Source organism: Taudactylus pleione, unplaced genomic scaffold (genome assembly GCF_031769625.1).
Source record: "Taudactylus pleione unplaced genomic scaffold, aTauple2 ptg000007l, whole genome shotgun sequence".
NCBI classification, from domain to species: Eukaryota; Metazoa; Chordata; class Amphibia; order Anura; family Myobatrachidae; genus Taudactylus; species Taudactylus pleione.
In genome coordinates, this window is record NW_028284410.1 from 3,396,919 (window position 1) to 3,420,156 (window position 23,238).

The 23,238-nt window shown below is 46.1% G+C and overlaps 1 protein-coding gene across 1 annotated transcript in view; it reads left to right on the forward strand.

The window, feature by feature from the left end:
• The window catches only part of LOC148542856 (angiopoietin-2-like), a 124,789-nt gene extending 101,895 nt beyond the window's left edge, over positions 1-22,894 (forward strand). Inside the window, exons 7-9 of the mRNA XM_088460354.1 lie at positions 6,390-6,556; positions 20,166-20,296; positions 21,293-22,894. Coding sequence (XP_088316480.1) covers positions 6,390-6,556; positions 20,166-20,296; positions 21,293-21,453 — 459 coding nt within the window. The 3' untranslated portion in view covers positions 21,454-22,894. The remainder of the gene's footprint in view (positions 1-6,389; positions 6,557-20,165; positions 20,297-21,292) is intronic.
• The last annotated feature ends 344 nt before the right edge of the window (positions 22,895-23,238 follow it).

Sequence of the window (23,238 nt, forward strand, 5' to 3'; positions counted from 1 at the left end):
CCCGCATGACTCGGATCTGAAATCGAGGCAAAACGTCATCATCCCGCCTTCCGGGTCTCGCGGGTTTTGGATTCTATATAAGGTACCCGCGTCGGCTCCATTTTCTCACTCGGCTGTGGACAGTGAAGAGGGAGGGTGGGAGTTAGGGCTGGCTAGGCTGTGTAGTGTAGTGTTGTGCTGCTGTTGTCCATAGGGGCTGTGCCCACTCCTCCAAAGTCCATAGGGGCTGGCTGTGTTGTACTGTGCTGCTGTTGTCCATAGGGGCTGTGTCCACTACTCCGAAGTCCATAGGGGCTGGCTGTGTTGTGCTGTGCTGCTGTTGTCCATAGGGGCTGTGTCCACTCCTCCAAAGTCCATAGGGGCTGGCTGGACTGTGTTGTGCAGTCAGTTGTCCATAGGGGCTGTGTCCACTCCAAAGTCCTGTGCAGTGTCCCAGTCCTAAAGGGGTGCTGTAGTGTTGTCCAGGGGGTGCTCTGTCCATCAGGGGTGCTCCCCCCAAGTGCAAAAAAAATTAATATTTTTTCTGTGTTTGTGAATTGTGTACGCAGTAGCCGCACGTGCATCAACAAAGTATCGCCAAGCGTGCGCCTGTGTCCCATAAGTAAAGGGCCGGCTGGCTTGTCCGTTAAAGGGTGCTGTAACCCCCAAAGGGCACTCCAAACAAAATAAAAAAATATATTTTTTTGTGTTTGTGAATTGTGTGCGCAGTAGCCGCACGTGCATCAACAAAGTAGTGCCAAGCGTGCGCCTGTGTCATAAGTAAAGGGCCGACTGGCTTGACCGTTAAAGGGTGCTGTAACCCCCAAGGTGCACTCCAAACAAAATAAAAAAATATATTCTGTGTTTGTGAATTGTGTGCACTGTGGCTGCACGTGTATCAACAAAGGAGCCGCGCCAAGCGTGCGTCTGTCTGTTAAATGGTGGTGCACTCCACAAAGAATAAAAAATCTTTTTTTTTCTGTCTTTGTGAATTGTGTGGGCTGTAGCTGCACGTGCATCAACAAAGTAGCAGCGCCAAGCGTGCGCCTGTGTCCCATCAACAAAGGAGCAGCGCCAAGCGTGCGTCTGTCTGTTAAATGGTGGTGCACTCCACAAAGAATAAAAAATTCTTTTTTTTTCTGTCTTTGTGAATTGTGTGGGCTGTAGCTGCACGTGCATCAACAAAGGAGCAGCGCCAAGCGTGCGCCTGTGTCCCATAAGTAAAGAGCCGGCTGGCTCATTTCTTAAAGGGTGGTGTAACCCACAAAGTGGACTAGTCTCCAACAAAAATAAAAAATTATTTTCTGTGTTTGTGTGTGCCTTAGCCGCACGTATATATCAATATAACATAAATGGAGGACCAATAAAAATAAAATAGGGAAAGATCAAGAACCACTTCCTCCTAGTGCTGAAGCTGCTGCCACTAGTCATGACATAGACAATAACATGCCATCAACGTCGTCTGCCAAGGCCGATGCCCAATGTCATAGTAGAGGGCACATACAATCCCAAATTACAAAGTTCAGGAAAATGACCTTGAAAAAAACATTGAAATCATCTGAAGAGAAACGTAAACTTGCCAATATGCCATTTACGACACGGAGTGGCAAGGAACGGCTAAGGTCTTTCCCTATGTTCATGACTAGTGGTTCAGCTTCACATGACGATGGAAGCCCTCCTTCCGCTAAAAAAATCAAACGAGTTAAGCTGGCAAAAGCACAGCGAAGAACTGTGCATTCTAAGAAGATATCACAAATCCCCAAGGAGAGTCCAAGTGTGGTGGCGGTTGCGATGCCTGAATTTCCCAACACTGGACGGGAAGAGGTGGCTCTTTCCACCATTTGCACGCGCCCTGCAAGTGCTGAAAGGAGCACCCACCGTCCACTTGCTGATATGCAAATTGAAGATGTCACTGTTGAAGTACAACAGGATGAGGATACTGGTGTAGCTGGCGCTGAGGAGGAAGTTGGCGAGGAGGATTCTGATGGTGATGTGGTTTGTTTAAATCAGGCTCCGGGGGAGACAGTTGTTGTCCGTGGGATGAAAAATCCCATCACGGTCATGCCTGGGCAGAAGACCAAACATTCCACCTCTTTGGTCTGGCAATATTTCTATCCAAATCCGGACAACAACTGTCTTGCCATATGTACCATATGTAAAGGTGAAATAAGTAGGGGTAATGACGTTAACCACCTAGGAACATCCTCCCTTATACGGCACCTGCAGCGCGTTCATAAAAAGTTACTGTCAAGTTCAGAAACTTTGGCTAAGACCGTAAGCAGTCCAGGGACACCTAAATCCCGTTGTCCTGTTGTATCCAAGCGCCTGCAAACCACACCGTCAACTCCCTCCTCGTCAATTTCCTCCTTAGTCAGGAATGGAAGTAGTCCTGCAGGCCAGGTCACATGCATGACTGACTCTCCTATCCGGGATTCCTCTGGAGGATCCTGCATTGCTACGCCTCCTGCTGCCGCTGCTGCTGTTGCTGCTGCTGGGAGTCGTTCATCATCCCAGAGAGGAAGTAGGAACACCACTACTTTTACTAAACAATTGACCCTCCAACAGTCCTTAGCGAGGAGGATGAAGTACGACAGCAGTCATCCTGAAGCAAAACGTATAACTGAGGCCTTGACTGCTATGTTGGTGTTAGACGTGCGTCCGGTATCCGCCATTAGTGGAGTGGGATTTAGACAATTGATGGAGGTAGTGTGTCCCCGGTTCCAAATCCCGTCTAGATTCCACTTCACTAGGCAGGCGATACCGAGACTGTACAGAAACGTCAGAAAAAGTGTCCTCAGTGTTCTGAAAAATGCGGTTGTACCCAATGTCCACTTAACAACGGACATGTGGACAAGTGGAACAGGGCAGACTAAGGACTATATGACTGTGACAGCCCACTGGGTAGATGTATCACCTTAAGCAGCAACAACAGCAGCGTCACCAGTAGCAGCATCTCAGAAACGCCAGCTCGTTCCAAGGCAGGCTACACTGTGTATCACCGGTTTCAGCAAGAGGCACACCGCCGACAACCTCTTAGAGAAACTGAGGGAAATCATCGCCCAGTGGCTTACCCAACTTAGACTCTCCTGGGGATTTGTGAAATCTGACAACGCTACCAATATTGTGCGGGCATTACATCTGGGCAAATTCCAGCACGTCCCATGTTTTGCTCACACACTAAACTTGGTGGTGCAGAATTTTCTGAAAAGCGACGGGCGTGCAGGAGACGCTTTGGGTGGCCTGAAAAATTTCTGGCCACTTTTGCCATTCAGCGACTGCGTGCCGAAGACTGGAGCACCAGCGGCGCTCCTTCTCCATGCAGCTCCCGGGGACAATGGAGCCAGGTGCCCCCTTCAGGGCTGACGCCCGGCGGCAAATGACTCCATTGTCTCCAGGAGTTCCGCCACTGCGTCCCATGTTTTGCTTACACAATAAACTTGGTGGTGCAGAATTTTCTGAAAAGCGACAGGGGCATGCAGGAGACGCTTTGGGTGGCCCGAAAAATTTCTGCCCACTTTCGCCATTCAGAAGACTGGAGCGCCAGCAAACACTCTTGAACCTGCCCCGCCATCACTTGAAGCAAGAGGTTGTGACGCGGTGGAACTCAACCCTCTATATGCTTCAGAGGATGGAGGAGCAGCAAAAGGCCATTCAAGCCTATACATCCACCTATGACATAGGCAAAGGAGGGAGTATGCACCTGGAGAATGATTTCCGTGTTGTGCAAGGTTCTCCAGCCCTTCGAACATGCCACACGTGAAGTCAGTTCAGACACTGCCAGCTTGAGTCAGGTCATTCCCCTCATCAGGCTTTTGCAGAAGCAGCTGGAGAAAGTGAAGGAGGAGCTAAGACGGAGCGATTCCGCTCGGCATGTGGGACTTGTGGATGAAGCCCTTCATTCGCTTTGCCAGGATTCCAGGGTGGTCAATCTGTTGAAATCAGACCACTACATTTTGGCCACCGTGCTCAATTCTAGATTTAAAGCCTATGTGGTGTCTCTTTTCCGGCCGACACAAGCCTGCAGAGGTGCAAAGACCTGCTGGTGAAAACACTGTCAGCTGAAGTGGAACGTGACACGTCGACAGCTCTTTCTTCATTTTCTCCCGGAACTGGGGCAGGCAGGACCAAGTTTGGACATCTGGTCCGGACTGAAGGACCTGGCAACATTTCTGACATGTCTACTGTCACCATTGACACAATGGTGGAAGATTACATCGGTGACCGCATCCAAGTAGGCATGTCAGACAGTCCGTACCTGTACTGGCAGGAATAAGAGGCAATTTGGAGGCCCCTGTACAAACTGATTCTATTTTACCTGAGTTGCCCCCTCTCCAGTGTGTACTCCGAAAGAGTGTTTAGTGCAGCTGGGAACCTTGTCAGCGAAAGGCGTAGGAGGTTGCTTCCACAAAATGTGGAGAAGATGATGTTCATAAAAATGAATTACCAACTCTTCCAGGGAGATCAGCCTCCAGAACGTACAGAGGGACCTGTGGTGGTGGATTCCAGCGGGGACGAGTTAATACTCTGTGAGGATGAGGATGTACACAACACTGAAGAGGGTGAGGAATTGGTGGATGAGGAGGATGATGGCGACATCTTGCCTCCGTAGAGCCAGTTTGTGCAGGGACAGATTAATTGCTAGCTTGTTTTGTGGGGGCCCAAACGAACCAATCATTTCAGCCACAGTCGTGTGGCAGACCCTGGCGCTGAAATGATTGGTTTGTTAAAGTGTGCATGTCCTGTTTATACAACATAAGGGTGGGTGGGAGGGCCCAAGGACAATTCCATCTTGCACCTCTTTTTTTTCTTTGCATTATGTACTGTTTGGGGCCTAGTTTTTCAAACTGCCATCCTGTCTGCCACTGCAGTGTCACTCCTAGATGGGCCACGTGTTAGTGCCGCCCACTCGTATCTCTTAGCATAGTCATCCAGCTACCTCGGTGCAACCTTTTGGACATAAAAACACTATTGTGAGGTGTGAGGTGTTCAGAATAGACTGGAAATGAGTGGAAATTAAGGTTATTGAGGTTAATAATAGCATAGGAGAAGAAAAACCCACAATTTCTGTGATTTTAGCTGTTTTTATGCTTTTAAAAAAAAAAAAAATTCAGATCCAAAACACAGAAGGGTGGTTTTGGCAAAACCAATCCAGATCCAAAACACGAAGAAAGATCCAGATCCAAAACACAAAACACGAAAAGTGGCCGGTGCACACCCCTAATATATATATATAGAAAATATAATATATTTGCTGTGTGTCTTTACTGCCCGATCACTGTGGCCAGCAGTGATCGGGCACAAGGGAGGCAGAAGAGGCAGAGCAGCTCCTGGCCGGAAGGAATGAGAAGGAGGTGGGGTAACCCTCGGCCAGGAGGGAGATAGCTGCCTGACAGAGAGCACCTGAACAGGGGAGTTGAGGAGGGGTGCTACCGGGTGGTCACAGCTGCATTCTGTGGAGGTGACGGCAGCCCAGCTTGCAGCTGCTTGGAGAGGGGGATGTCACCCACCGGAGTCTCCTCACACAGCAGTAGCCGCGACTGGCTTCCAGGCGTCGCGGCTGCTGCTTACAGTGAGGTATCGGCTGCCCTGCAGCTGCGCTGCGAGGGGTGGCTAGCAGTGAGCGGGACACAAAGGACACAAAGGAGGGGGAGCCGTGGGTGTAGAGGGACCAGGAGGTCCCTCTGATATAGGCGGCTGCAGGAAGATTGGCTTCCCGCAGCTGCCCAGTGGGCATTTCTGACTGGTCGTATCACATACGACTATGTCAGGTAAAGCCCAGTCTGGTATGGTCGTATCTGATGCGACCATGCCAGGCAAGTTGTTGAGTAAGTGCTAAAGGTATTCTGTTTCGTTGTTAAATGGGGCCCTATAGTGTCTCTGTTTCTGAGAAATATCCACCATTCTATTTTCTCCTTATAAAGTTTTATTCAAGAGTATGTATTGAAACTAACATCCCTAACTGAGCCATTGATTTGGATACGCTCTTACGGTCGGCCTGTGAGCAATTTCTATTTAAGGATAAGCCGTTGTTTATGGGCCAGTGCCCTGGACTTGCCCCCAAGGCTAAATGTTGCCAGCCAGCCCCTGTTGCCATTCCAACCAGCCAGTCCAATCTGGCTGGTTGGAATGAAAACCTGGTAATGTATGGGCGCAAATGACAGTCGATCAAGTGGTTTTAAACACTGGAAAAAGGACTAAAACATTTTTTTAAATTGATTAAATTTGTGTGTTTTAACCAATTTGTCTGAACAACCATTTTTGGCTATTTTCCAGTGTTTAAGATCATATGGACGATTGTCATTTGCTCCTATACATTACCAGGTTTTCATTTCAACCAGCCAGATTGGACAGATATATGACAGATAATTGTATAGTGTATGCCCAGCTTTACACAACTTTCCTTCTTTCAGGGTTTTGGCTCTCCTCTTGGTGAGTACTGGCTGGGCAATGAATTTGTTCATCAGTTAACGTCTAAAGGCTCATACACCCTGAGGATCCAGCTACGAGACTGGGATGGAAATGAGGCGTACTCCCTATATGATCTATTCTCTTTGGGTAATGAGGAAAATAATTACAGGTGAGCACTAATAGCACTTTTAAAGTTATATAAGTACTTCATAATCAATATTGTAATGATCCAAAGCCACATCCGTATTTGTCAGGCCCTATGCAAGTACCTGTGTTACCTTGTGACTAATCCAGCCTGACAGAAAAAAGCTTTTCTACTTCAGGGTCCATAGGGTATCCACAGGATACCTTGGGGTATAGGCGATGGCGGCAGACATCCAGGCACCACAGAGTTAAATTTTCAGCCTCCCAGGATGCACTGGGGTCCCGGTACTATACCCCGCCCCCGAGCCTCAGGCCACTCAGTTTTCGTAGGTGCCTGGCCGGACCAGTCGCACTGTACAGAGGGGGGTCTTTTTAAGGCCCCTGAATATTTTCTTCGCAGCTGTGGCTGCACAACTAGAGTGCTCCAGCATAGGACAGTCAGTATTGACGTCCATGCTGTCACTCCTACACCTCGCCGGTACCAGAACGCCGGTACCGATCCGGGGATGCTGGTAGGTAGCTGGGGTCACAGCTAGCGGTGATCCCCGGCTACCTGGACTGTGGCCGGATGCACGGGGAGCAAGGTAAGCGGCGGGGTCCCGCGGTGGGCACCCGCCGGTAACACAGTCCTGTTTGGTCCCCAGGCAGGGGGCTCCCTGGGGACCGGCTGCGCGTGGGGCCAGGTACTGATCCTGCGCCTTCCACTAGACCACCAGGGACAGCGGGCCGCAGCATGTGCGGTACAGCGCGGCGTCCCAGGGGTTAATAGCACGCCAGGGGAGAACGCCTTCCCTGTCTCACAGCCGGCATCTCCCCCGCTGCCATTCCACAGCGGTCTGAGCGGGCTGTGTCAGCGCTCCTCCCCCGGGCCCTGCCTTCTCTCTGCTCCTCGGTGGCCATTTTCTCACTACATGTGCTGGGGATGGCAAACGCTGCTGGAAGCTGATACAGATGCCATTGCGGTCCGGGTCCCCCGCATACCTCTCCTTCAATTAAGGTCAGTGTATGCAGCACTGTTTCCTACCAGGCTCTGGTCTGTGTAGTTGATCGCAGTGCTTGTAATGCAGGATGTTATCTGTGCATTGTATGTGACTTAAATGCTAGCGCATTTCTGACTGTCAGCCTTTTCCTATCCCTGTTCTTCTGCTACAGCCCTTGCGGTGCGGTGTCGCAGGGTGTTTATTACCTCACAGTAAACGTGGTTTTTCTGTGTGGGAGGTCACATACGCTCCGTTCACACTCCTCATGTCGGAAAGTGAACGAGGATATCCTCTTCCAGCTATAATGTACTGATATCATGTGCAGTTAGCGGAGGGATATGTAGACGCTGAGGGTTTATGGAGGGCATGTTGTGTTATATATCACGCCCCATTTCTGTCACTGTGCCTGCACAAAAAAAGGGGACCGCCCTCGGCTGGCTAAGATGCTTACAGCCTTTGTGGGCAACGCCCCCTGCGTTTCCCCATAGGGGTTATCGCAGCCTGTGGTGGTCTCATCACATGCAGGGGTCCCTGGACAGTTGATGGTACCCCAGTGTATCCTGCTTTTCGCCCCCCCAGGTCTCGCAGGAGCCTGTGTGGGTGAATTTATTGTCCAAATGGTATAGCACCTGATGGACGTTTTACAGGGGGAGTCACCATTTCGGCCTTCTAAACGGCCTTTCGGGTCTCAGACGGGTAAAGACATGACGTCTGATGACGGTGACATTATTAACTTTTTCAGACACGAGCCCCTTAGTGCAAAGGAGGCGTAGTCTGGGTCTAAAGTCTATATACCTGGCCTTCTACGGGCAGTCCGTGCGGCTTTGGTTATTACATATCCCCCGTGGCTAAATCCAAATATGCCTTCTTTAAGGATAAGGGTGTTGCCACTGTAATTCCTCTATCTGGTCAGGTGGATCATTTAGAGGAGGCGTGGAAATTCCGAGTAAGCGGTTCCAGCCTCAAAAACGGTTGACCTTTTGCATACCCTTTTTGCGGATAATTACATTTCCGAATGGGAGTTACCTTTACGGGTAGATTCTCATGTTACACGCCTAGTGAGGAGTGCTACGTTGCCCATGCCCTCCAGGTCCTCTTTGAAAGAGGTTCCAGATTGCAAGGTGCAAATATATCTAAAATCCAATATTCCCTTGCTGGAGGGGCTTCCAGGCCGGCTATGGCCGTGTGCTGGGGGGCCAGAGCCATGGAACACTGAGTAGGTAACTGGATCTCTGCACACTGACTCTCCAGCAGAGCAGGTGGATAGTGGCAAATTCTCAGAGACTTTGCCACGTTCATAATGAGACGGTCTTACATATAGCCTACCCCCTTCCAGAATCTCCTCGGCAGCAGTAGCGGCTTGCCGCTCCCTGTGGTTGCGCTCTTGGAAAGCGGACGCAGATTCCATTTGGAATGCTTTGCCTTTTACGGGACAAGTCCTGTTTGGCCCTCGTCTGGACGCAATTGTGGCCCTGCAGGCAGCAGCTACGTCTGCGTGTCTGCCAACGGCTACAGTCCCATCAGGGTCTGGGACTGTCTTTTCGGCCCTGTGAGGCCAGGGTAAGTCTAAAATACAGCTTTCCAAGACAGTCAGTAGCCAGGAAATCTGCTCAGCCATAAGAACAGGCTTAGAGTACAAGACGTCCTACTCCCAAGTTGGACTATAAGCCTTCAGCCTCACGGGACGGGCCTCCTCTCGGGAGCCCCCAGAGTTGGAGGCCGGCTTCTCCAGTTCGCCCAGTGCTGGTGTCTGACCACCACGGACACTGGGGTAAGAGAAGTATTTTCTTGAAGGTATGTCCTCTCTTCCCGGTAAAAGCCTCCCAGACGGTTTTTCGTTACAGGTCTTCTGTCAATTCAGGACAAGGCCCTGTAATTTTTGAGGGTGTTACACTCTATGCTCCAGGCAGGAGTTATAGTACCTATTCCGTTGCCCCAAAGGGGAACGAGGTATTACTCCATCCTCTTTCTGGTACAGACACCCAATGGGGCTTACCAGGACATTCTCAACCTCGAATCCTTCAACAAATTCTTAAGGGTTCCTCGGTTCGGGAGAGGGACCCTGCATTCCATCATTCAATGGAGCCTGGGAATTTTGTGGTGTCGTTGGATATATTCAGGGTGACTACCTGAATATCCCTCTTATCTTAGCACACCAGTGTTTTCCTCAGGTTTGCAGTGGTCGATAAACGTTTCCAGTTTCTGGCATTGCCCCTTGGTCTGGCCTCCGCGCCTCACGGTTTACCAGGGTCATGGTAGTTATGGCAGCCCACCTGCGGATGCAGGGGGTCCGCTTGTTACCCTATCCGAGTGACCTCCTGTTGTTACCACGGTCTCCAGAGATACTTTAGTACCATATGCAACGGACAATATCTGTGTTGCTACGTTAGGGCTGACTGATAAACTGGAAATGGTCCTCTCTGATTCTTCACAGAGGATGCGCCATATCCCAACATCTGAGGATCTTTGTGATTGAGGAAAAGATCTCTGCAGGCAACTGCGTACCTTTGCCTGTAATGCAGAGTCGCCGAGTGTCTATTCACTTGGCAATGTGGTTCCTGGGTTCCAGGATGTCGCTGTTCGACATGGTGGAGTACCCAGCTTCACTCTCAAGAACTTGATCCTCTCCGGATGGGATGGGTTGCCCCATAGGATAAAGTCAATAGGCTTTCCCCGGAGGTTTGTCTCTCTCTGGCCTGGTGGCTGCAGAAAGCTCACGTAAACAAGGGGCACCCCCTTTGGGATTGCGGACAGGGTCCTTCTGACGACGGACGCCAGTATCCGTGGCTGGGAAGCAGTGACGTGTCCACACTTGTTCCAGGGCAGGTGGACACCAGTAGTTTTTGCGCTTCCCATAACCATCTGAGAACACTGAGCAGTATTCAAGGTTCTCCAGCAGGCAGGACAGGTCCTCCACGGAAATACCGTGCAGGTACAGTCTGACAACGCCATCATGATGGCTTATGTAAGCCACCTAGGAGGTTCCCGAAGTCAGGTGACACTGACAGTGGTGTCCCGAATTCTGGCTTGGGTGGAAGGCTATATCCCTGCCGTCATCGGCAGTGTTCATTCAGGAATCCTCAGATGGAAAGCAGGCTTTCTCAGCCGTCAAGACGTGCATTCAGGGAAATGTCCTCTTTATCAGGAGGTGTTCAATCTTCTGGTGAACAAGTGGAGCCTTTCAGAGATGAGACTCTTCTGATAGACGTAGGTAGGTCCAGTGGACCTTCCAAGTTGTGTACCTCGTCCCTCCGTTATCCCTTCTTCCTCCAGTAATAGCAAGAAGGAGGCACGCTCCTGCTGATAGCTCCAGCGTAGGCCAGATGGCACTATTACTCAGATCTTCGGAGCCTCTCAGTTAACACTCCGAAGCTGTTGCCTCTACGCCCGGACCTGTTGTCTCAGGATCCTGGCTGATACCCAGACCTGGGTTGTCTGTCCTTGACGGTGTGGCGGTGGAGACTGCCCTCTTAAGGTCTAGGAGTTTTTCCAGCTCTATAGTTAACAGGGGCTCTGTCCATGCTAAGAGCTCGGAAGTTTTTATCTGCAAGAATTTACAATTAGGTATGGTATACTTTCTTTCAGGTGTCGCCCTAGAGGCTAGGCTCCTCGGGTATTCCGGATATCCACAGGTTGGCTTTCCTACAGGTGGGCTTAGATAACGGTCTTCGCCTTGCTTACCTGAAGGTGCAGGTTTCTGCCTTGTTAGTATGGTTTCAGTGTAGGATTCCTACTCTTCCTGATGTCCGCACCTTTGTGCAGGATGTACGTTATATTCAGCATCCCTTTGTTCCACCTGTGGCTCCTTGGGATTTGGCTGTGGTCCTTAGGGCTCTCTGAGGACCGCCATTTGATCCACTGGGCTCAGTGGATTTCAAATGGCTTACGGCTAGGACTGTATTCCTTCTGGCTCTTAATTTGGCGAGTAGGATCTCAGAATGGGAGGCTCTGTCATGTAGACCTCCCTTTTTCTCATCTTTCCTAGGAACAGGGCAGTGCTTGCCTTTACTTCCCCAGTCCAGTCTGCTGGTGAGGCCTATTTGGCTGTGGTACGGGCGCTAAGAATTTAAGTTGACTGTACCAGTCCATTTAGGAAATCAGACTCTCGGTTTTGTCCTTTCTGATTTCCATAAAAAGGGTTGGCCTGCCACTACGCTAACTTTGGCAGGATGGATTCACAGGTCTTCTTGTTCCATCCTCTATTAAATTTCTTCCACTAGGTCTGTGGGTCCTTCGTGGGCAGCTCGACATGGCGCCTCAGCGGTGATTGGCAGCCACGTGGTCATCTGTCCATATTTTTGTAAGGTATTATGCTTTTGATACCTTCGCCTCTCAGGATGCTTCCTTTCGGCGACGGATTCTCCTTACAGCACAGGAGCGTCCCCACCCTTAAAGGATACTGCTTTGGGACATCCCCAAGGTATCCTGTGGATACCATATGGACCCTGAAGTAGAAAATATGAGATATGGTAAGAACTTACCCTTGTTATCTCTATTTCTACGAAGTCCATAGGGTTCCACAGGACTCCCGCCCTGTCGCACCTGTACTGCAGATGGGCTTTGATCTGGTCACCGGTTTCTCTGTCTCCTTCTGGTGAGAATGTGATTCTTGTGTGTTCCAGACTGTCTTCTCTCTCTTTTTTGCTCCTGCTCCGGCCTATGGCTTGTTACGAAACTGAGTGGCCTGAGGCTCGGGGGCGGGGTATAGGAGAGGGACCCTAGTGCATCCTGGGAGGCTGAAAATTTAACTCTGTGGTGCCTGGATGTCTGCCGCCATCGCCTATACCCCAAGGTATCCTGTGGAACCCTATGGACTTCGTAGAAATAGACATAACAAGGGTAAGTTCTTACCATATCTCATATTATTGTCGATGTCCTGCACTGTGCTAAGGCTAGCAATGAAAGGTAATCATTATTCATATGTACAACAAACGTTCTGACTGTAATTACAATAAAGGACTTTGCAGCAAGCCTAATTGCAGAGATGAATTGCTAGCTCAGCATGTGTACTGACAAGATGCCCTACACTGGGGAACAGTCACAAACGTATTGTCCAATGTCCCTCTGATGTAGAAATGCCTATTTATCTGCATTGTGTGTGTATATATATATATATATATATATACACACACCCCTTTCTGCATTTTCATGGTCCAATTGAACAGATTTGATTATTTTAGCCATTTTTGACTTATGAGTCACATGGCAAACGTATTATGAAGTAATCTCGAAGTACTGTCATACAGTGCCAGATTAAGGTCTGCATGGGCCTGGAACTGAAATTTATAAAGGGCCTATTGTGTGCCACCGCAGGGGTGTGACCAGCGTGGGCGGGTGTGGGTGCGTGGATGTCTACAGAGAGGTGTGTGGCTATCTCCACGGGGGGCATGTCTAGTGTCTACCCTTAACTACTTTACAGTGGAGCTACAGTATAAGAAGAAAATGTGTTTGTGTTTTTTTGTGAAAGGGTGAGAAATGTATGGTATGCCTTTCCTTAGCAGCTAGAATAGTTTAGATTAATGAGAAATAAATATCCAAAATTGTACACTGACTTTGGTATTTTTCTATACACTTACTTTCCAAGTCCCTAGCCATTGCAGTACAATAATAAATTAAATGTCTTCTTAGGTGTTACCTTTTTTTTTTTTAAAATAATGGCAATACTGGTCCATGGCGGTACAAATATTGGTGATGGTCTGTAAAGATACCTCTCCCGGTAAGCGGTGGAAAATGCAGGATAGGGTTTGTGAGGCATCTCAGATGCACAACGTGTGGGTATTTGGAGATGGGGACATTTTTGTACATCCCCACTCTGGCAAGAAATTAAGAATGATTTATTATGCCACAAATATACTTTATCAATAACACACATACCTGCAGTAGCAGTTGTGAGATCTATTTTATTAGATGTTCTTGTGGATTCCTCTATATCGGTGTATGTGTGTGTGTATATACAGTACACATATATATATATATATATATATATATATATATATATATATATACAGAGAGTGTTACAGTGACCACCATATAATACAGAGAGCATTGCAGTGACTGCCATATAATATAGAGGGCAATACAATGACAGCCACATAATACAGAGGGCATGCCAGATAATACAGAGAACATCACAGTGACCACCAGATAATGCAAAAAGCATCATAGTGGCCACCGTATAATACAGAGAGTGTCGCAGTGGGTGTCATATAATACAGAGCATTAGTTTAGATTAATGAGGACTGATGTGAGTGGCCAAATATGCTCTGTAAAGCGCTGCGGAATATGTGTGCGCTATATAAATAACTGGTAATAATAAATCAGTGCGTGCCATATAATACACTATAAAGAACATTGCAATGAGTGCCATATAATACAGAGAATTCCAACAACCACCACAAAAATACAGAGGACATTACAGCCACACAGCATGGCCCCTGAAATTGAATAAATCGGATAGCAAGCAGCTGGCAGATATATATTGATAATACAGCACAGCCCCGCGCCCACCTAACTCCTCCAGCCTTCCCTCCCGCCTCCCTCCATACTGTATGCACCGCAGCTAGTGTGTCAACAAAGACACACTGAGCTTATGGCTGTTTTGTAGTAAAGCAGAGCAGAGGCAGGAGGCCGACACAGCTGTAGTCTGTGGCCTGTGACACTGCTGAAGGGTGATGATTATTGATCATCACCCTTCATTAATCCAGCCGCAGCAGCTCATATATGAGTGCACGCACGCACTCACACACACACGCCCGCACAGACGCACACACACAGAGTAAATGTAACAACATTACACTGACCCATGGGTAGATACTTTGGTTATGCATGTAGGTTCTTCTTCATGGCTGGTGAAAGCTTCCCCCCCCCCACCTGCGCAAGACAGCTCAGCCTCTGCTCTCCACTTGTAGGACTGACTTATCATAACTTCTCTGCCCAGCTGTCAACTCGGATACCTGGGGAGGCTGGTGGGGGGGTGTATGTGAGAGATACAGATAGCCCGGGGACCGGAGCTTCTGGTGATCCTGGGGACATAACTGCCAGTGGCAGATGGGAGCATTAGCACGTCCTGGGGGCGAAGCTTTGGACGGCAAGGGGGCGAAGCTTTGGACGGCAAGGGGGCGAAGTTACAGACTGCATGAAGAGCCTAATCGGACCACCCAGAGGCGGAGCTTCAGACTGTCCGGGGGCAGAGCTTCAGGTGGCTGTTCGATGTGGGGACTGTGAGGGGAGGTGAATGGTCCGTACTTTCAGATCCATTCACTGCAGTGCAGAGTCTGCAGACAGTGTTGTCGGACCACTGCAGTGTTGAGAGGTATTTTTTTTCTTTCCTGTGAACACTGTCTGTGCTGCAGTAGCTCTTCTGGGACTATTTTCATGGTCAGCCTGGAGCTGTAGCTCCACCCGCCCGGCCCTGCTGTAATATTGGTCCACATCTGAGATTGAGAAAAAATAAAAAACTTCTTGAACTTCTCTCATCATCAAATGCAATTCATGCTTTCTCATCGATGACCCAATGTATTTTTACACCTCTAGCTTTATGCTTTCACTCCGCCCACCACGAGCAGCAGTTCCTATTGATCCACTCACAGGCTTCCATTCTTAAGTCCCTTGGCATTTTCAAAAAAACTCAATGAGGCAGTCATGGGAAGTGAGGCCGAAAATCTCTTATCCACTGTAACCACGTAAGTTCCTTGACTTCAGGTTCACCAGTTTCATATAGGAGACAAATAGAAGTGGTACCTAACAAACGGCCCTGTGCTTGGAAGGACAGGTCTGTAAACTCTCGCTCTGTAACTGACATCCCCAGAGCCCCTACACTCAATATAAAGAAAACTAGAGGCCCTCTGGTATGCCCAATCAGGTCCGTCCTTTGTAATGCCAGATGTATAAGAAACAAGACTGGTACAATTGCTGACCTCATTGAATTTTCAGATCTTGTCTGTATTACAGAGACCTGGCTAGACGAAAATGCAGCGCCTATCTTGGAGGCTGCAGTTCCAACAAATAATTCTGTCATACTCAACCCAAGACGTAACTGCAGGGGAGGGGGAGTGGACATCTGCTTTAAAAAAAGCATTTAAACTTAGGGTCCATCCAATGGAACTTACACACTCATTTGAGTGCATTGCTGCTTGGAGTTCTACGGAATTAGGATTCGGAGTACTTCTCATTTACCACCCCCCTGGAGATGGAAAGATATTTCTACAACAATTTGAAGATATTGTTGCTGGAAAAGTTCTGGAACATCAAAGATGGCTCATCCTTTGGGGATTTCAATGCATGGGTTGATGATGAGCTATCACACCTTGGTCAAGACCTCCTGTGCACAATGAATGCCCTGGGCCTCACACAAGTCATTCCTTCTGCTACACATATAAGTGGTCACACTCTTGATCTTGTCTTCCAGATTGGATTAAAAGTCTCTGACCTAAATATAAACCCAGTCACGTGGTCAGACCACCACTCAATTCACTTCTCAGTCTCAACCCTTGAAATATTACTTTAGCCATGGAGTTGACAAGGTATCGTCCAAGGAGTGGCATGACCCCCAGGCTCTGGCAGCAAACCTGGATCTTTCTGCGGTAATGGGGGCTTGTGAAGATCTTTGTTCCCTAGTCCATTAATATAACAGGGATGTGACAGCTGCAATGGATATTATTGCCCCTGTGCGTATACGACCCCGCATACCACACCGTCAAGCTCCTTGGTTTGACAATAGTGTTAGTGAACTCAAGAAAAGGGGTCGTAGACTTGAAAGACGATGGAGGAAGATGAACCTGGTAGAGGATGTTAACACTAATCAAACATATTGGAGAATATCAATCAACAATCACTCATAAGAAAACAGAGCTCTTTTCAAATGAAATCAAGGCAGCAAACAATAGGCCAGCTCAGCTTTTCCGTACCGTGAAGATGCTTTGCAAACCAGCATGATGAAACCCTCTCCCAGTCCAGATGCAATGAGTTTGCAAAATTCTTTGCAGATAAAGTATCCTCCATCCGGGCTGGAATCCCCACAGTGCCATCAAAGGAGTGCCAAACTACCAAGCCTACCAAGGTAAGCCACCTGTCTTCATGGAACAACTTTGAAAGAATGGAAGTAAAAGACATTGCTAAAATTATCATTGTTGCGACCCACCACCTGTGATCTGGACCCTGCCTCAACCAAGCTTCTCATAGGGTGTACGGACATGATTGGCCCTGTAATTGTAAAAATAGTTCAATGCTCTTTGCAAACAGGCATTTTACTAGAATTATTAAAGGCAGCAATTGTTAAAGCACTTCTTAAAAAACCTAATTTAGACCCTGACTGCATGACCAACTATAGACCAGTTTCAAACCTTCCTTTTCTAGGAAAGGTCATTGAGATAGTGGTGGCAATGCAACTGGAAACCCGCCTGTCTACCCATGATATTTATGATCCATAGCACTGAAACAGCTCTGGTATGTCTGCTTAATGATCTTCTGATGGCAAAAGACATAGGTGATTGTTCAATCTTAATCCTTCTGGATCTCTCTGCAGCATTCGATACTGTGGACCATGAAAACAAGATAACAAACATAGGGCCTGATTCAGAGCCGTTCGCTATTTGCGGTCGTTCGTTCAAAAACAAGGGGTGGCTATTCAAATGATCCGTTCGCAAATTGCAGTCTGTTCACACCTCTAAGTCTGAACGAGCGAGCAAAACATACGCTCGTTTATTTGATAAAAACGCCCCCTGGCCGCTCGCACCATACGTCATGTCCGCTATTTATTAGATTAATCGAGTACATCGTACAGCGTATGAACTGCTCGCTATTCTTGTGGTTGGTTTTTTCAACCGCTATTTTGCGAGCAGTTCTGAGTTAAAAAAAACCAAGTGACGTGGTCAATGACGCTGCTGTATTAATTATGCACTCCCTTAAAACGCCCGTTTTGACCTTTAAGCACGCCTGCGTTCGGATCTCCACTCCCCGTTTTCAAGCACCTTCCCCTGTTACCACCCACATACGCCTCATTCTGTCACTCAAAATAGCAGGCACTCGCTATATAGCGTACAAATGATTTTCGGCCGCACTGACTGGTTCGCGCATGCGTACTAAAAACCGTACGCATGCGCAGATGTGCGAACATCGCTCGGAACGAGCGTACTGCCGATAGCGAGTGGCTCTGAATGAGGGCCATAAATGCTTAGCTTTCCTTTCTGTAGTCAATTAATATTTACATTTATTTTGTTTCATGCTTTCTATTAATCCTTACGCTGCTGAGTGTTTTTTCACTCTTGCACTGAGGTCATTCTTTTTAATTTGTGCTCATCACTTTCCAACATCACTATCAATTATTGTTTGCGGGTACCCACACTAATTGTTCTGTGCTTCCATGTAATAACAAGAGTTGGTTTTGCAATATAGGATATTTACCGAGCTGTAAATGGTGAAGATAGAGCAATAGGAGGTGTTCCTGTTACAGGAAGCATGCCTGAGCCTTTTTAGATGTCTTAATATAAGCACATGACTTTTTACTGTCATGAGTTATATAGTCCATAAATCATTTTTAAATTAGCAGAATTGTATCTGAGGTAAGAGAAAATAAAATTATTATAAATTATTATTAATAATAATAATATTTATATGGCGCTTTTCTGGCACTTTAACCCCTTTGCCCTGGAGGACGATTGAGGCTAAACTGCGGAAAACCATCCCCACTCATCCTCCGCAGTGGGGGCAAGTGCGCCCTCCAAAAATAATAAGCTTGGACCGGTGGGGACTCCCTGCAACCGCACCTGAAAGAGGGGGAATCCCTCTTTCAAACCGTGTGCCCACATAAATGCTAATATATGATGATCAAAATGATTGGCAGGCTGCTGAAAAAAACAAGGTATAATTATTAGTGTATCTGCTATACGGTCTTAATGGGATGTTCCAGCTGCACTGATCTATGTTACTCTGTGAACAGATCCCTATTAATAGGCACAAAAGTTCCAATCAAACTAAATCAAAAATTGGAATAAATGACTTTTTCCTTATATCCACAATGTTTGTAGATACTTAATGACATCCATTGTGCACTTAAATTCTGTCAATATACATCTATGTTCCCAAACAAAATAATATATGTTACAAGATGTTTTTTTAAGTCATATCCATTCTTTAGTGACAGACAGTATTGATATGGAGAAGAGAAATATCATGTTATCGTTCCAGCTTTATTCTCAGGTGACCACTGTAATTACTGATAGTCAGACACAGTCTGGGCAGTCACTGTTAGACTAACGGCAGCCTCCTGGCTCACTTCAAGACAAACAGGACATGTTTTTGTGTGGGTTGGAAGTCAGCTTGTTTAATAATAGCTGTTGTCTTTGTCATCTCAGGCAAACAACACTTTAGATAAACAAATGGAAATGTCACAGGGTATTTGGATTGGCTTGGCACGTGTGCACAGGGCATGCTCTACGTTTGTCCTTTCACAGACATTAGGCTGAATGCTTTGATGCTATGTCCCAAAGGAAGGGAACCTGCATTGGTCCAGAAGCCCAAATATTATCACAGAAGGTAGAGAACAGAATGCACACATACTGTACAAGACACACAAACCTCAGGGCTATAGACAGAATAGCAACATTGGAGACATCAGCTCTAATATTCTCATATTTAACCACCAATGCCCATATTAGTGGTTATATTTGACTATTTAGCTACTTGCGCAGTCAAAAAACATTGGTCATTTGCATGATTTCTGTCATTTCTGCCTCATACTTTCTAGACAGCATCATGCCAGCATAGGTGCCATATTAACCCGCTGAGTCCTGAACTCAGATCATCAACTCAGCTTAGTCCTGTTTGGAGATGAAGCAGAAAGAGATCAATCAGAGAAATGCCTGTAAATGATGTGACCTTTCAATTGTTGTAGTGTGGTTTTATTAACTAAATGGAGCTGTGTTATTCATTCAGAATGTACTCTTTTTCAGGTGTGTGTAAAAGCTGAATTCTGCTGAATCCATACTAAATAAACAGAAAAGGATATAGCCACCTAAAACAAATTTAGTGTGGTTCCTGCTGTATTTATTATGGATCTGACTTTTTTGGATTTAGTATGACAAGATCTGAGAATGTGGGCTGGATGCATCAAGCATTTTGGATGAGATGCATCCCACCACTGATCGCATGCATGGTGGCAATTGGTAACACAGTATGAAGATTTAAGGTGTGGGGGCTACCGGGTTTGTGACTCCGGAATCCCTTTGCGCATGTGCGGCCATCACCCAGCGCATACGCAAGCCACAGGGGACCCTGGAAGGGATCCTATTGGATGTCTCTCGAGGAAGTCTCCCAAAAAGAAGTCCATAGGCTTCTACAAGGCAAGGCCATCTATAGATCGGGTCCAAGCTCGGGAAAGCTTCACTTGGAGCTTGGTGCATATGAAGAATGTAATCAAACCCCTGAAAACTGCATTTTCAGAGATTTGACCGCATTTTTACTGTTAGTGAATCTCGTCCTGTGAGTTTAGTGTAGATCCAACTTTTTCTATATATTTAGTATTGATCTGACTTTTACTATATATTTAATACAAACATTAAAATAACTAGTTTTCTCTTTTAATCAGTGCTAATAACACCAAAACCAATACATGTAGATGTATATGACATCCTCTTGTCACTTTATTCCATTTTGTAGGCTAAATCTGGGAGGATACAGTGGGACAGCAGGACGAACAAGCAGTTTCAGTGCCACCGAAACAGACTTCAGCACCAAGGATGTGGATAATGACAGATGCAGCTGCAAATGTGCTCAAATTTCTACTGGAGGTAAAGTTATATGTTTAGGCGCTAATGTACTAATCTTCCCTTACTATTCCTTGTCTGTGTTATACATGTTCCATCAGCATTATTGACACAGGAGCGATATTTGTTTGTATATTATGCTCAATGTTGTTGTAAATGGCACAATATCTGTTTGCAGCATATTCCTCAGAGGGTATGCAGTCATTATGATGACATTCAGAATGTCGACTTCAGAATCTCATTCTGAATGTCGACATGGGCAAAATGTCGACATGGTCATTATGATGACAGTCTCTATGTCGACTGTACATGTCAGTGTTAGGTTTAGGGTTACGCTGCAGTTAGGGTTAAGGCTTAAATACTGTAAAAGCGCTAAATCAACACACTGATTGTCGACATGCACAATGTGGACATTCAGACCATGTCAACAGTCTGGAGTTGATATCCTCTTTCTACCACACCCGCATCAGGGTGCTGATGTGTAATCCATGTATTCAGTTTACTTGTCTGCCTCAATGGCATTAAGCACTGTCTGTGCATATTGTGGTCTGAGGCTCATGTAGAGTTGGAGCTGTAAAACTGATAGCGTAGATGCTTCACAGTGTTAGAAGTGATTGCTAAAGTCACATTACCTTATTTATACACAGTATAATACTGTAATAGAGTGACATTATTATTATTATTATCCTTTATTTATATACACAAGAGAATATTGTGTCTTGGATGCCATTAAAAATGAAAAAGCCACATTTTCAATATAAAATGTAATTACATTAATATATAAATTACAAATTAAATTATATGTAATTAAATTGCATCTGTTGTTTTCAACTGTAAAAATTAAATGATAGTTTTCTTTCCTGCATTAGTCCATGCAGTTACTGTATATACCTAAACTTTTATAGAGAATGCAGAATAACAATGGCATATTCTTTACATGTGCTTGTTTCATCCTATTGTTTGGACATTTGTCTGATCATTTTCAACATATCTCTATATCACCCTCTTCTTCTCCCTTAGGTTGGTGGTTCGATGCCTGTGGCCCTTCCAACCTAAATGGTATCTATTATCCAGGTGGATCTGGTACAACTAAGTACAATGGAATTAAGTGGCATTACTGGAAGGGACCCAGCCATGGCATAAAATCTGTCACCATGATGATCCGCCCTGCAGACTTCTGATCTGGTCAACAGATTCGGTTTCAAAGCCATGCTAACAACTATGATAATTATTTTGTATTTTTTGGGGGGGGGAGTGACCATATATGATCCGAGAAATGGTCTTCATTGTGCACTGACTGTTCATGCTGCCCCTGTATTTTAAATGTTGGTCAGTAATGTTTCATTTTTCAGAATTTAGGGCAGGAGAGGTGGACCTAAGGTGACCTATTCATACACAAGCTCACCATCTGCACTGTCCTGAGAACAGGTCCTGGTCATTATGTGATCACCACAACTATTAGAGAACCAACTATAAGCAATGCTACTCAGCAGTCTTCTCTGATGTCCTTATACAGAAAGACTCCGAAATGAGAAGATACTTCCTCAGTATAATATACTGTTAATAATAGTTACCATTACTTAGCAGCCTCGCTTGCCCAAAGTAAAAAGTAAAGATAAAGGTTACCTGACAAATGGTGAATTTGGTGGTAGCCTCAGTCACTCTTTTCTGTTTGATAACCTAAGCTGCTGATACGTGTGCATCTGATAGATAAACCTCCAGGTTGATGTGATATTATCCACTTTATAAAATGTTTTGCACCCGTATGCTTCCTCGCTGACCATATGTTCAGTGATGTGCTTCTCACGCTTATTCGTGTTGTAAAGAGTCATGGGGTTGTCTTTCAAGGAAACCAAAGTGGTAACTGTACAGTATGTATAACCTAATGTCACAAGTAGTCACATACATGTTTTCCCTAATCCAGACACACTTATAAATCTTAGAAACACTGACTCTGTGGAGTGTTGAAAACTAGCGCTAGAGGCAATGTCATAGCCTTTGGGTCTGGTTGAACTGCAATTTCCTCCAACTCGAGCTCTTTTCCTGGAACTAGAACCTCTGGAAGCCGGATGCCAGTACTCACCATGCAGCTGTGAAAAGTGACTCCCATAGGTTTAATATTCATTTTGTAATCAATATTGATATCAACAGAGATTTTCAGAAGAAAGATGAACTATCATAGCGACAAGATAGTTCTACAAATATATCTATCAGTACTAAATGACCCTTTTACTTTTGTATTTTCTCTTATTGGAATCATATTTATATGTTGGAACGTTTTTTTTTGGATTTATAACCACTAGAACTATAAAATTGCATAGAAGTTGAATGACCTAGCATTGCCTAACCTGTTATTATTATTAGCTACCAACATTATTTTAACTTCAGCCTAGCACTGTCAAATGTACTTGGAAATAAAGACTCCACTGAATCTTGTAAAGTAATGTCATATATTGAATGTAAAAGCTAATCTTCTTGGGAACCTAATACTAAGATTTAGCTATTTAAATATACCTTTTTATATATGTCTTTATACCCCTTGATGTTTCAGTCTTTTATGCTTATCCTTGCCCCCCCCATCCATCTGGTTTTATTGTATTTAATTTTGTAGCAATAAATACTGTGCAATTAAATTATATTCAAACAAACTAGCATCTATCAGTCAATCACACTTCTCATACAGCTGTATTAATCCACAGCACAATGGCCCCACCAGAGTTCCATTTGTCAGGGGAATAGAATAAATGCCAGCATGTGTACATAAGGGAGGTAGTTGAATCCCGGCTATCGGGATGCCAGCTCTCAACATCCTGGCGCCAGCATCCCGACAGTAAGTATTGGGGTTAGAAGGAGGGTTAGGGTTAGGCACTGGGGGGTGGGAGGGTTAAGCACTAGGGGGGAGGAGTTAAGTTTAGGCACTAGGGGGGAGGTTAGGTTTAGGGTGCAGGAAGGGAGGGCTAGGATAC